Below are 14,538 nucleotides of genomic sequence, written 5' to 3'. Positions count from 1 at the left end.
AATCAATTGCACGTCCAACACGTGACCAAAGCCTTCGGGCGGGCACGTTCTCGACCTGTCCTCGTGCTCGTAGGCTTGTTTCTCACTCCCCCTAAAATGACCTTCCAAGTTTTTGTTGACTTGTGTTTATCAAGTCAGGTTTTAATCTGAAAACAAACACGTTAATGCTATTACACACACTGAACGGAAATTACATATCAAGACTCACAGGTTCACATTTGCAGGTTTTTCATATTGATTGCAGGATCAAGTATAACATTTTTAATTTAAGAAACAAGTGTTGCTATTCTGAGCTTGTTGGCTTATAAGAAGCTTTCATATGAACAATGTATTCTCATTGTAGTTTATTTTAAAGCACATAAACGTATTAAAACCAAGAGCCCCAGGTGGTCTTAATTGTTAAATGTGCATAAAGTCGTAAGGTTTATGCACCAATGGACATCAGAATGAGCAGCACAGATGACCTGTGGGCTGAGTCCACTTTAAGGGAGGTGCACATGCATGCATTTGAAATTGTAACATGCTGCTACAGTATTAGGCTTCGTCATGGAACTAGTCAGACCGTGTACAGTTTGCGTCAGAGCTGCAAGTTTAAATGTTGAGGACTGAGCTGCAGTAACATGAAGTAAAACCACAGGCCCGAGTTTCAGTTTGACTATATTAAACCTCATCATGTTCAAGAGGATAACAGAAAAGTGCCAAAAAAACAAAACAAAGCTATCCTACATGAATAAAAAGAAGAAAGAAAATACTTTTGAAAATGGATAAAGCAATGGATAAACTAAAAATATATTTATTAGACAGTAAAAATATGTCGAAATAAGAGAGAGAAATGCATTTAGCCATAAAAAATGTCCAAATTTAGTACTTATTGTGTATACATGTAAGAATTTTAGTCAAAATTGATGTGATATTAAGTAAATTGTTCTTTTTTGTGTACCTTTAATCACAAAAACTTTTTAAAAATTCCTGATATAATGCATATATTTTCTTAAAACATTATATTTTCTCTGTCATTTCACCTGATTTTTGCTTTTGCTCTGTAGATTTTCTTTGATCTATTTTGTGACTGACATGTGATGTGACTGAACATGGAACGAAAACATTGGAGTTTTGCTGCCATCAAGTGGTCTAAAGAGGTACTGTCAAATCTGAAAAAATACATATATATTTTTTTAAACAATGAATTTAAAATTGTTTTTTTTTTACTTAAAAAATATAAATTGAAAAATATAAGTAAACTATTGTAAATTTTAAAAAAGAATAAATAATTAAAGTACACGGAGAGGCTGTTGCGTAACGTGACGTATCTGGTGGGCGGGGCTACGTGAACAGGAAGACTGATGTAACGTTTGTTGTGGTAGAACGACGCGCAGTGGGAGAAATGGAGGAAAACGTTCAGGATTATAAGGTATTCTTACATTTTTGTTTTTATTTCTCCCACGATGGCAGCCGTATTGTTTGTCTTTATTATTTTTAAACAATATAATTGTGTTTTAATAAGTTCAGTTCGAAAGTAACAAACCGAATGGTCACTTTCCACGTCTCAACCCGTTTTTAATCCTCATTTTCACGTCAAAATGCGCGTGCAGGCGCGATGGACGGTAGTGATTGTTGATAAAGTGGTTGAATCTTTTCGGAAAAGTCAACACAAGTTTTTTTTTCTAAACTGGGCTCGGTTTTCACACAGACCTGACCGACGAGTCACCGCGGTGTCATGTGACTCCATTGAGTGATTGACGCTTTTGTTCTTCGCCGATTTTCTGAGCTCGAGACGTTTTGTCTGCTCCAGTCTGCGCCTGCGCATTGTGTTCAATTATTACAAATATTTAAAATTTCAATAATTATTCGTAAGTTTATTTGTCGGAGGTGTTGTGGAAAAATCCAACCTGTAGTCAGCTGCAGGTGAGTCAGGTGACCTGATGACATCACGCAACTAGAATAATCAAAACAATATATAAAACACACATTCATAAATAGTATAACTTTTGAACATATCATTACTTGTTTTAGCTTTGATAATAAAAACAGAAAATATAGTCAATTTAATATTATTTAAAACCAAGTTTTATTTACACAAATGAAGAATTAGAAAAAGTTCTTTTTTTTTTTGTTGTATAACTTAATTTAATCAATTTTATAGTATCATCAAAGGGATCCATAACACCAGATCACACCATGCATTTGAACTTTGGGCCTTCCTACTTTATGACTCAATTATTTTGTCGTGTTTAATTTATTTTCTAATTATTGCCTCTGTTTTTTACTCATATTTCCGCTGCTGTAAGTATTCTGTGTTGAATTATGCTGCTTTGTTTTGGATTAGTTTGTCTAAATGTTCTGTAAATGTGTTTTCATTCAATAAAGTTAAAAAAAAGTAAATAGAAAACACAAAATTTCATATTTATTTTGTTTACTTGTATTAAAATATTTTAGTAATTGTGAAATTAAAATCAATTTATTGTCTTTTATTAGTATTATTTTCCTTTTAATGGTTATTTATTTAATTTAAATGTAAATGTTTGACTCTTACATAATTCTAGGTTCATTTTTATTTTATTTTTCAGCTCATATTTGAGAAAGAAGGCGTGTACCTCCACACGAACGCCAAGAGGACCAACCAGGACACGTCCATCCCGGGCTTCATCCGCATCGTCGAGCGGGTAAACTCATCTGCGCCTGTTTAACAGTAGATTACAAAGATGAAAAAATAGTTTTTTTTGGTATATTTATGAGAAAAATGTTTGGGTCAGGCTGGGATCGCAGCTCTGGAATGGAGTCCTCTGCCGGATGAGGGTCGGACTGCTCCTGCGGTCCTCTACACCAAAAAGGTCTGATTGATTGTCGTGTTTTTTTATTTTTACGTCCGATGATGATCTAACATTTATCTTCATCAGGACGGGGAGGCGGGGGAAGAGGAAACCCATTTCGACCCCGGTTATGAACCGGACTGGGCTGTCATCAGCACCGTAGCGAAGGATCGTGAGCCCGTCCCGATGCAGGACGCTGGTGCGTTTTGGGTTCTCGTACTTTGTTAGAAACACGTCACTCTAAACCTGATGTTTCCCGTCTCTGCAGGTCAGTGGGCTTTCTCCCTTCCCCTGTCAGAGCTGTACTCCCTCCGGAGGGCCCGCTTCTCTTTGGGTCGAAACTTCATCGTCCTGACGAGCCGAGGCAGCCACCCGCTGCCCCCTCTGCACTTCCACAGGGGGGGGACCCGGGAGCTGCTGCGGGCCATGCACCGTTACATCGTTCTGGACCAGTGAGTGGGGCAGCACTTCGCCCAGCAGCCGTTTGGGTTCCTGCGTCTGACCTGGTTTCTGCCCTCAGGTCACCCGTGGATGGGCGGCTCTTCCTCGCCTACCCGCGGGACTCGGATGCCCTCCCCCAGGCCTTCGACAAGCTGCAGCTCTTTGAAGATGGAGGCTCCGATCTCGTCTCGGTAATTTCAGGAGAACCTTCCCTTCCTCTTTTTTATTTTTTAATCCAACATTTTCTCGATTTATTGATCCAACAGACCGGTTTAAACTGGACAATGTTTTCACTGAGCTGTCTGAAGTTGGTAGTTTAAGCTTCCGGTGTATGAAAATCGATTTTCAAAATAAAATGCCACTAAAAATGTAGAAATTTTGTTTAAAAAAATTCTAATGTCAATAGATATTTTTCATGCAGACGATAAAGATTCAATGAAACAAAGTCGTTTTTGATCAGAAGCATTGTGTAATTTTACCCCCTATAGAATGTGTTTTAACTCTCAATCCAGGCTCAGGCGCGGTTTATACGCGACAAAACGGATTTTTACACCCGACAACTTTATACTATGATAGTACAGACTAAACAGACATTTTCTCAGAGTCAGTGAACGCATCGGAACTGAAGTTACCACCCTCAACGATTTTGATTGGTCCTTGTGTTAGCCCCGCCTTAATTTGCCGCGACGGGGCCAAAAGTTTTGTAACTGAAACCTTCAGATTTGGAAAAAAAAAAAAAAAGGTTTGGAAATGAAAAAAAGATTTGACACTGAAAAATAAGTTTTTAAATTTTTAATTTTGTAACCTAAAAAACAGAACATTTGAAGCTGAAAATAACTAAGTTTATTTATGACTAGCAAAAAGTTTTGGACATTTATATTTGTTTTTTGACCAAACACCGATTTTTTTTTTTTTCTTTTCAATTTCATTTATTTGGGTTTCAAATAATTTTGGTCCCGATTTAGCTCCATAAATCCAGCCTTGCTGTAGGAATATTCTCAAATGTCTTTTATAAGTTTCCACAAATCAGCAACTTTATCAGATGGAATTTTCCTTCTTTAGTAAATCTTTTACGGCTGTTGGAAACTTTGTGATGAAGATTTTCCCTTCAGCATCAAAGTGGATGCTAACAACCGGGCGCTAACTTCAGATACGTCCCACTTTTAAGGAGTGGTGGATAAAAAAAAGATGCAACCGTTGTAAAACTGGTGTTTTCTACATATACTATAAACATGGATCCACTGTGTCAGTAACTTTATTATCTGTAAACCAGTCGAGAGTCCGTCTCAGCGTATCAGACGGAGCGGCTTCTGCTACATTAAAACGGTCTCGATGGTTCTGTATGTCGAGGGAAACTCTCGGTTTTGTCTGTCAAAAACATCTTAATTGTTCTTTAAAGTCGAAGAATCTCCTTCGGTTTCCCCACTGACTCTTTTTCTCCCTGAAGAAACTTTCCAAAAACGTTTTATTGTTCGGTTTTTCTATTTAGCGTTGAGCTACTAGCTTAGCATTCTAGTTAGCCACTTTAGGTCACGTGACCCAAACAGAATCCTACAAAATAAAACTTTCTTTAGGATCAAAATAAAAACAGAAATATTCTAAGTCAGCAACTTCATTTATTTTTCTGCCTGGTACCAAATGGCCCGTGGACTGGTGCCGGTCCGCGGCCCGGGGGGGTTTGTACCTCTGCTATAAAACCACAGTAAAAGAAGTAATATTTTTAAAAACTCCTTTTCCTGTCAGTTTTCTCAACCTTCTGCTCCGATTCTCTCAGAGGTTCATCCAGGACCCGTATGCCACCACATTTGGGGGATTCTCCAAAGTTACAAACTTCTTCAGGGCAGCGATTCGTCCCCCAGAATCCTCCATGCACCCCCGCTCCGCCCAGGATCCCAGTCTGCCGTCCCAGCCGGACGACGAGCCCGGGTTTGAGCTCATCACCTGCGTAAGAACGAGACGCTTTTCAAGAGAACATGGAATGAAATAATGATGCACTGAGCTGTCATGGTGTCCAACAGGGCATGGAGCTCGGCCCCAGACCAGAGGTCACCCGGGGACGACCTCTGGACAAGTGGGAGGACTTCCTGGACCCAGAAGGACGAGTGAAGAATCCAGAGAAAGTCAAAGAGCTGGTGTTCAGAGGGGTATGAGATCACGTGTACCGCTTCAGTCCAAAGGTTCAGAGTTTGACGCTGTTCTCCGTCTCGCAGGGCGTCACTCCACCTTTAAGGAAGGAAGTGTGGAAGTTCCTTCTGGGGTTTTTCCCGTGGAACAGCACGACGAACGAGAGAGAGGACATCCTAAGAGTCAAAACGTCAGTCTGTTTTCCTCTACGATCCGTCACAAGCTGGTCCGCTTTGGTGAAACGGCCGCTCTCTTCTGCAGGGACGAGTACTTCCGGATGAAGGTGCAGTGGAAGTCGGTGAGCGAGGAGCAGGAGATGAGGAACTCGCTGCTCAGAGGATACCGCAGTCTGATAGGTGAAGACGTCCGCAGAACGGCTCGGCGCTTCGGTCGGATCCGTCAGAAACTCACAGTCTTTGCTTTGTGGTGGCAGAGAGAGACGTGAACCGGACAGACAGACACAACACGTTCTTCTCGGGGAACGACAACCCAGGACTGACGCTGCTCCACGACGTGCTGATGACGTACTGCATGTACAACTTTGATCTGGGTGGGTTTTAGCTTCTTCTCTGGTCCTGCTGACAGCAAAACACTGTTATATCTTAGGCTATGTTGTTGGCAAATAATTTTATGTTGACACTGAATGGTGCAGCAGATTCCAGATTCAGTTATTTATTTTATTATTATTAGTTTTCACAACTAGTACATAACAAAAACACAAATCAAACAGAGGAACTGTGCACATAAACCACATTGTCTTTTCTTTAAAGAAAAAAAGAAGAAGAAAACAATCATATACTACAGGAGTGTCAAACTCAATCACACAAAATCCTAAACACACCTGAGGACAAACATTTATTTAACACTTTAAAACGTAATTTTTAAAACTTTAAAACCGTAACTTTCTCACATAATTACGAACTAGATATATACAGTAGCATTACCTGTGATAATGCTAGTGTGAATGCTGTAAGCTGAATTTGGCTGCTGACGCTAATAGCTGAAATCCCTGAAACTGATAGCCAGCTAAAATATTAGCTAAATGCCAAATTAGCCTAAAAAAACCTAGGTTAGCCAATACAGTTAGCAAAATAGATTAACTTCAAAATAGCCTAAAAAACTGGAAAAAAATAGCCAAAATCACTAGCATGTAAATATTAGCCTAGCTCCAAAACAGCCTCGAAAACATTTAAAAAGCGTGTATTAGCCAAAACAGCTAGCACGTAGCTGAAGAAATAGCTAAACTTAAAAATATCCTAAAAAAAACTAAAAAAAAAAAAGCGTAATTAGCCAAAAACCACCGGTGTGTAGCTGAAAAAATAGCTAAACTTCACAATATTCTTAAATACTGAAAAAAACCTAAATTAGTCAAAACTGCTGGCGTGTAGCTAAAATATTAGCTAAACTCCAAAACAGCCTAAAAACTTAAAGAAAAAGCCAAACCTGCCAAAACAGCTAGCGTGTTAATTTTAGCCCATTTCCAAAAAAGCATAAAAGAAAAGAACCCAAATTAGACAAAACTGCTAGCATGAAAAAATAGCAAAACTTCACAATATCCTCAAATGCTGAAAAAAAGCCTAAATTTAACAAAACCGCTACTTGGGAATCACGTTGGTTGTGAACTCAGCTTTAAACTCAGACCCTGAATCTTTTTTTAGTTGCAGGATTTTTAAAAACGCTCACAAAGCAGAACAGAAATATGTGGTTTGCATGAACTTTTTAGAAGAAATGTTTGAAATTGGAAATATTTATCATGTGTTTAATAACTTTACTGAACTCCAACACATATGAATCTGTCTGCAAAGAGGATCAGAATTTTAGGAACAAAAACATTTTTAATGTTTACACTTTTTCACTGAGCTGGACACGCCCACTTCCACACTTTTCTATCTGTGTCTGCTCTCAGGGTACGTCCAGGGGATGAGCGACCTCCTGGCTCCCATCCTGTTCGTCACTCAGAACGAGGTGGAGTCTTTCTGGTGTCTGACGGGCTTCATGAACCTGGTCGTAAGTGGAGAAGTTCCTCTTTAAACCGTTCTGAACGCTGATGTAAGAAAGCTTCGGTTTTCAAGGCTCGCTCTGATGAAAACTGTGGGTTTTGTGTCATTTTTCTGACGACATATATTGAGAAATTTAAGCCTAAAACTAAATTTTTGTGTTCAAATTGTTGTGAATCAGGAGCACATGAACAAATGCTGATTGTAAAAGATGGTATTTGGGATTTGGAAAATACACTCCTGTTTTAATGGGTGTCGGGAACGGGGGGCGGGGTTGCTTTGCGGTTACACCGACAACACATCAGCAAATTTTTAATGAATTCCTGCCGCTCTGCAGAAACTGTGTCCTAGAAAACAGTATAATCATAAATTAAAGATAACTGAAGTTTTTTTTATTTTAAAATGCATCAAAAAATGATCAGAGTGGGACTTCCTTTCTTGTCGTCTTTTGCAGCATCAGAACTTTGAGGAGTCTCAGGAGGCCATGAAGCAGCAGCTCCTTCAGCTCCGAGTCCTGCTCAAAGCCTTAGACCCAGAACTTTGTGACTATCTGGGTCAGTCGACGTTTCTCACATGTTGAGAGTAACAGGAAGTGAGGAAAAGGTGATCATGCGGTTTGTTTGTGGTCTGCAGACTCGCAGGACAGCGGCTCTCTCTGCTTCTGCTTCCGCTGGCTGCTCATCTGGTTCAAGAGAGAGTTCTCCTTCGAGGACATCCTCACCTTGTGGGAGGTGAGTTCTCCGTTCGTGCATTCTTAGAGGCTTTGCTGTTCTCATCGTCCTGCTTCTCGTCAGGTCCTCTGGACTTGCCTCCCGTGTGAGAACTTCCACCTGCTGATCGCCTGCTCCATCCTCCAATCGCAGCGCGGCGAGCTGATCGGCTCCAACCACGACTTCAACACTATTCTGAAGGTCCGTGCCCTTGTGCCGTCTCACTTTTGAGATCCAAACATGATGGATTCCTCTTTTCTGTTGAATGTGCAGCACATAAACGAGCTGACGATGAAGCTCCACCTGCAGAACATTCTGTGCGACTCTGAAGCCATCTACCTGCAGCTGGTTCAGTGCAAGGTGAGAACTTCATCAGAGGTTTCCTGTCGAACGAGGATAAATCCAAAGATTTTAAACGGTCTTTTGCTTACAGCACGTGTCAAATTCAAGGCCCGGGGGCCGGATCCGGCCCTCTGGGTTATTATATTTTATTATTTAAATTTTTATTTTGCGCTTATTTCTAACGTGTATAATTTTGACTGAATATATGTTTTATGTAGAGAAAAATATTGAAAGTTATTTAAGGTTTGAGTTGATTTGTTCTGTAATAATATTCTTGCCTTTTTATTATTCATAATTATGTTAAAAAGTTAGTTTAAAAATTGACATTCTGCTATATTTTTGGAGTATTTTAGCATGAACTAAGATTTTTTAAGGCTATTTTGTAGTTTAGCTAATATTTAAGCTACTTGATAGATTTTTTGGTTAATTTATGTATTTTTTTTTGTTTAGGTTATTTTTAGAGTTTAGCTTTTATTTAAATTCTAGCCGTTTTGGCTAATTTAGGCTTCTTTTTAAAGTTTTTTTATGCTGATTTAAAGTGTAGCTAATATTTCAGCTACATGCTAGCAGTTTTGGCTAATTTAGGTATTTTTTAAGTTGTTCAGACTATTTTAGAGTTTAGCTATTATTTAAATTCTAGCCGTTTTGGCTAATTTAGGTATTTTTTAAGTTGTTTAGGCTATTTTAGCGTTTAGCTAATATTTACATGCTAGCTGTTTTGGCTAATTCGGGCTTTTTCAGTTTTTTTGGCTGTTTTGAAGTTTAGCAAATTTTTTCAGCTACATGCTAGCTGTTTTGGTTAACCTAAATCTATTTTTTTTTTTTTTTTTTTTAGTTTTTTAGGCTATTTTAGAGTTTAGCTAATATTTACATGCTAGCTGTTTTCGCTAATTTAGGCTTCTGTTCAGTTTTTTTAGCAGTTTTGAAGTTTTCCTATTATTTCAGCTACATGCTAGCTGATTTGGCTAACCTAGGTTTTTTTTATATAGTTTTTTAGGCTAATTTGGCATTTAGCTAATATTGTAGCCAGCTAACAGCTTCAGTGTTTTCAGCTATCAGCATTAGCATCTTCAGCTGTCAAATTCAGCTTACAGCATTCACACTAGCAGGTAATGCTAAATATCCAGTTCATAATTATTTTTAAAAAGTTAAGTTTTTAAAGTTTTATAAAGTGTAGTTTTAGAGTGTTCAATAAATGTTGCGATCTAAGTTGTGTTTTGGATTGTTGTGCGATTTGAGTTTGACACTCCTGGTCTACAGTTTCTCTTCTTCTCTTCCTGTCTACGCAGGAGCTTCCCGTCCAGGTGCAGCAGGTTCTGGGTCTCTGTGACCCGTCCAGCTCGGAGGAGAACAGCTCAGAGTCTCAGAGCAGCGAGGCGCCGCCCGTCCTCAGCCAATCACAAGCAGGAGCAGCTCCTTCTGGCTCTCACGGCCCCACCTATCCTTAGATCTGCAGATCCGCTGGAGGACTGACAGAAATATTTGGACAAACGTGTTTCGGTCTGCATGCAATGTTTTAGGAAATGTTCCTCCATATTCTGGCAATAATCTTAAATTTGGGAAGTTTCAGTTTCCAGGTTTTCTGAACGTGTTTTTCTTCTATCTTCCACACGGCCACTTTCTCCTTTGATTAAAGGAGTAGATTTAATTTGTTTTACTCAGATTTTATTATAAATATTAATGCAAAAAGATATTAAATCCTAATTTATCAGAACTTTTTTAGTTTTTCATGGACACTACAAACTAAATGTGTCAGAATTTGAGCAAAAAGTTTGATTTTTTTTTCTTTTCTTTGTTAAAGTAGCTTCAAAATTGTGATTGAATTGGTTAAAGTTGAAGAGTTTCTTCACTTGACTGAGTTTGAAGTCTGTTTTAACAAAATCCGTTTCCTTAGAAATTCTTTTAGGAATTCTGGAAAACTGTTCCTAAAGTCACTTCTAAATATTGTAAGAAGAAAGGAAGAGGAACAAATGGAAACTTAACACTTTGACTCTCACTGGAAGGAGTTTCCTCTATTTAACGGTTGTTGTTACTGTCTGTTGGAGGCAGGGGGCGCTGTTGAAGTCCTCAAAGTGTTGAAGTCACTCCAGCGAGACCTGCAGACCTCCGAGGGGTGTCTTCAGTCTGGATGGGTCAGCATTACAGTGTTTTTTGTGAATAATCCTGCTTTTTCTCTACGTTTTTGCCTTTTCGTGCACGCCCCGCCTCCACCTCGGTTCTCCTCGATGCTGCTACTCTGTCGTTGAACTCCTGGGTCGTCGTCTTCAAAGGGAAAGAGCTAAACGGCGCCAATCCAGGCCTATGCAAGCGTTTGGCATGAATCATGCATAGAAGAAGTACTTTATGTCATGCCTTGTAATTTGTAATCTGCATTATGTGTAACATTTTCATCTGTGAACTACTGCCAAATAAAGGGTTTCATCTAAAACAGGGTTTTCTCGTCTTGTGATAATTTACTGAGGAATAATCTGCCATATTTTCTCAGAATAATCTTCCTGAATTTGTCACAATTTAAAAAGGCTCCTCCCACAATCAGAAGAAGCTGCTCACAGATTCAAGCAATTTTTAATCAAACCTCAAAATGATCATTTAAAGGATTTGAGGACATTTTAGTGCAACAGTTTGGGGATTTTTTAAAAGTACAGTAGCAGTTTTGTTTTAAATTTGGTAGGAAAATTGAGGAGCATCAATCTTTTTTATGATTTATTTCATTTAATAACAATACATAGCATCAAAACAATAAAAAAATGATATTGTAACAGTTAAAGGAGCTCTTACAGCATTAAACTCGTTCAGTGTTGCTTCCATCAGAAAAAAAGGAAAAATAAAGACATCCCTGCATTTAGAAATACAAATATTAAATACAAACTGCTGTTCTCGTTGTGCCTTGCTTCAAAGACGTTTTTATTTCCGAGTAAAACTACAAAGACAGAAAATGGAATTTCACACGTATAGAAGTCAGTCAGTCAGCCACCAACTGTACAAGTTCTCCCACGTAAAAAGATGAAAGAGGTCTGTAATTTTCATCATGTATACCTCAACTATGAGTGAGAAAATGAGAGAAAAAAATAGATTTTTAAAGAATTTTTTTGTAAATTGTGGTGGAAAAATATGTTTTTGGCCAATAATAGAAGTTCATCTCAATACTTTGTTACGTGTTGACAATGACAGCAGTCAAATGTTTTGTGTTTGTCTTTTCCACAAACTGTTGGTGGTATTTTGGTCCATTCCTCCACACAGATCTCCTCTGAAGCAGAGATGTTTTTGGGCTGTCGCTGGACATCAGACTTTCAAGGAGATTATCAGTGGTCTTGTATGTGAAATGTGTTTCTGGTGTCCTAAGACAGCTCTTTGGTCTTGGCCATAGTGGAGTTTGGAGTGTGACTGTTTGAGGTTGTGGACAGGTGTGTTTTATGTTAGATAACGAGTTCAAACAGGTGTCATTAATACAGGTAACGAGTGGAGAACAGAGGATCCTCTTAGAGAAGAAGTTAACGGTCTTTGAGAGACAGAAATCTTGCTTTTAATTTACAAAATTAATTAAATTTTCAATTTACAAATAAAGTCTTTAAAATTAGACAATGTGATTTTCTGGACTTTTTCCTCATTTTTTCTCATAGTTGAGATATACCTATGATGAAAATTACAGATTGTTTTTGAAATACTAGGCAAAATATGCCTTATAAATTAATGAAAAAGTTTTCAAATGTCAAAATTTTAAGTAGATTAGCAACAAATCTTTAAATAAACATGTGGACTCCGTTTTAATCTTGTATAGTAAGTTTCGAAAAAAATTGGAGTTTACTCAATTTTTGCTAAAATTTTTGGCTAATTTGTTCTCAACTGTTTTTTTGGCTAATTTAGAGTTTAGCTTCTGTTTTAGCAACATGCTAACATTTTTGGCTAATTTGTTATCTACTGATTTTTAGGCTAATTTAGAGTTTAGCTTCTGTTTTACCAACATGCTAACTTTTTTGACTAATTTAGTTTACTGAGGAATTTTAGGCTATTATGAAGTTTAGCGAGTATTTAAGCAACAAGCTAGCTTCTTTGGCTAATTTGGCATCTAATGAGGTTTTTTATGCTAATTTAGAGTTTAGCTAATATTTTGACAACATGCTAACATTTCTGGCTAATTTGTTATCTTCTAATGTTTTTTAAGCTAATTAAGAGTTTAGCTTCTGTTTTTAGCGACATGCTAACGTTTTTGGCTTATTTGTTATCTACTGGGTTTTTTTTTTTTTTTGGTTAATTTAGAGATTAGGTTCTATTTTAGCAACATGCTAATGTTTTTGACTAATTTGGTTTCTTTGGGAATTTTAGGCTATTTTGGAGTTTTGCTATTATTTAAGCAACAAGCTAGCTTCTTTGGTTAATTTGGCATGTAATGATGTTTTTGATGCTAATTTGGAGTTAAGTTAATATAGCAACATGCTAACGTTTTTGGCTAATTTGTTATCTACTGTTTTTTTGTGTTAATTTAGAGTTTAGCTTCTATTTTAGCAACAGGCTAATGATTTTGACTAAAGTAGTTTCTTGAGGAATTTTAGGCTATTTTGGAGTTTAGCTAGTAATTAAGAAACAGGCTAGTGAGACTGTAAGAATTACAAATGTCTTCTGCAGTTTTTTTTTTTTTTTTGCTCGTTTGTTCTAATTGTTTGAACCAAACAAATTCCACCAAAACAAAGTATTTTTTATATAGCAAAAATATTCAACCAATAAAAGGTTATACATTTTGAATTAGTTAGGACAAAAGGATAAAATTTGACCAAATGAAGTCGTGAATTTTGAGAACTCAAAGCGTAAACTTACAAATCATTTAATTAGAAATCATGGTCGTTAATGCAACCTAAACCTGTGAACCATTTCCACTTTGACCTCGTCCCCCCTCCTTCCCCACGGGCCAGCAGGTGTCTGTGTGAGGGTAAAATAGGACCTCTGTTCCCCCCCACCCCGGGAAATGAGCTGGAAAACGAGGGGCGGGGCGCCACGCCTCCTCCAGGGGGCCCGTCTCTGTCTCCGGCCCTCTCCCTCCGTGCTGTTTGAATACAGCTGCGGTGTATGAATTTAACAGGCTGCTTAAACAGGCCCCCGATCTGCCACTCCGCCCAGTCCACCCCAACCTGACCTCACTTGACTGACGGAGCCAAACTCATTCAGGCCTTCATTCAAAGTCAATCTGCTTTCAGCCGCTCTCAATGCTGCTCTTACAGCCCGACAACTTTAAACCTCGTGTTCCCTCGCTTCTCTGGAGGATTACAGCCTCTTCATGAGCTCCACGTCCAAATCCAGAGAAACGTTCAACCACATTTCTGATTTAAATTCCAACTGTTTCATAAAAGGATCACAGTTCTGAAGAGCTTTTAGGAAACAAACAAAATTATGTCACGAATAAACCAAACAGCATCATGTAGCTAAAACTGTTCATAACTTTAAGGAAAATCACCAAAAATGATATATGTATCAAAAAAGACAGATTTTGTGTATTTTTTTTATTAGGGCTGCCACAAACGATTATTTTAATAGTCAACTGTCAACTTTCCTGTTAAATGTTTAATGTTTGCTGTAAAATGTTTGCTGACTATTCTGAAAACATGAACACAAGCTGATACAAAAGAGTTTGAATGTCAGTTACAGGTAACCATTCTCACCTGTGAACGTTACCTGTAATCCATGTAGTTGCACTAAAGGTTTTGGAGTTTTTGAGCTCCCAATTGACCCTCATCCTTCATCCAGTGCTGCACGGACATTTCTGGAGTCGTTGGGAAAGCTAAAGAGCTGTCAAAAACAGAACTGTAACAGAACTGTACAAACAAGAAAGGGATCCAGAACTGAGGATGGCAGTCAGCAGTGTTCAACTTTGTTTTGGTGGGATCTGTAGCGGTGCCCCGTGTATGTGACCAGTCCAGTTTTGTACAGCAGAGTGAAGCCACGGGTATCTTTTGGATTTTTAATTTTTTTTTAGGGTCAGAGTTTGTGGATGATGTGGAGCTGGGGTGTAATGGGCACTCATTTGCTTTTAAATGTGAAAAGTGCTTCGTAAATAAATATTGGATTGATTGATTTGATATTTTTAAATAATAAATAACTGAAGCTAAATTAAAATGAAATACT

General features: G+C 38.1%; 1 protein-coding gene across 1 annotated transcript; it reads left to right on the top strand.

Moving 5' to 3' along the window:
• The first annotated feature begins 1,293 nt into the window (after positions 1–1,293).
• Positions 1,294–10,857, top strand: tbc1d17 (TBC1 domain family, member 17). The gene is made up of 17 exons (XM_024272723.2): positions 1,294–1,411; positions 2,568–2,663; positions 2,754–2,831; positions 2,898–3,009; positions 3,079–3,262; positions 3,331–3,442; positions 5,026–5,196; positions 5,270–5,395; positions 5,462–5,565; positions 5,637–5,731; positions 5,809–5,925; positions 7,282–7,382; positions 7,827–7,926; positions 8,006–8,103; positions 8,167–8,283; positions 8,356–8,442; positions 9,714–10,857. Exons 1-17 carry the CDS (start codon positions 1,385–1,387, stop codon positions 9,870–9,872), a joined length of 1,884 nt encoding a protein of 627 aa, XP_024128491.1. The 5' UTR covers positions 1,294–1,384; the 3' UTR covers positions 9,873–10,857.
• Positions 10,858–14,538: the final 3,681 nt, after the last annotated feature.

Source organism: Oryzias melastigma, linkage group LG8 (assembly GCF_002922805.2).
Source record: "Oryzias melastigma strain HK-1 linkage group LG8, ASM292280v2, whole genome shotgun sequence".
In the NCBI taxonomy this organism is placed as follows: Eukaryota; Metazoa; Chordata; class Actinopteri; order Beloniformes; family Adrianichthyidae; genus Oryzias; species Oryzias melastigma.
Note: the sequence above shows the minus strand (reverse complement) of the source record. Positions and strands in the feature narration are given on the sequence as shown.

Bases quoted from the DNA above. Each gene is read 5' to 3' on its own strand.
- tbc1d17 (XM_024272723.2), top strand. From the start codon at position 1,385: ATGGAGGAAAACGTTCAGGATTATAAG. The intron at 2,664-2,753 runs GTAAACTCATCT...TGTTTGGGTCAG, and splicing joins TCATCCGCATCGTCGAGCGG to GCTGGGATCGCAGCTCTGGA. The intron at 8,104-8,166 runs GTGAGTTCTCCG...GCTTCTCGTCAG, and splicing joins ACATCCTCACCTTGTGGGAG to GTCCTCTGGACTTGCCTCCC.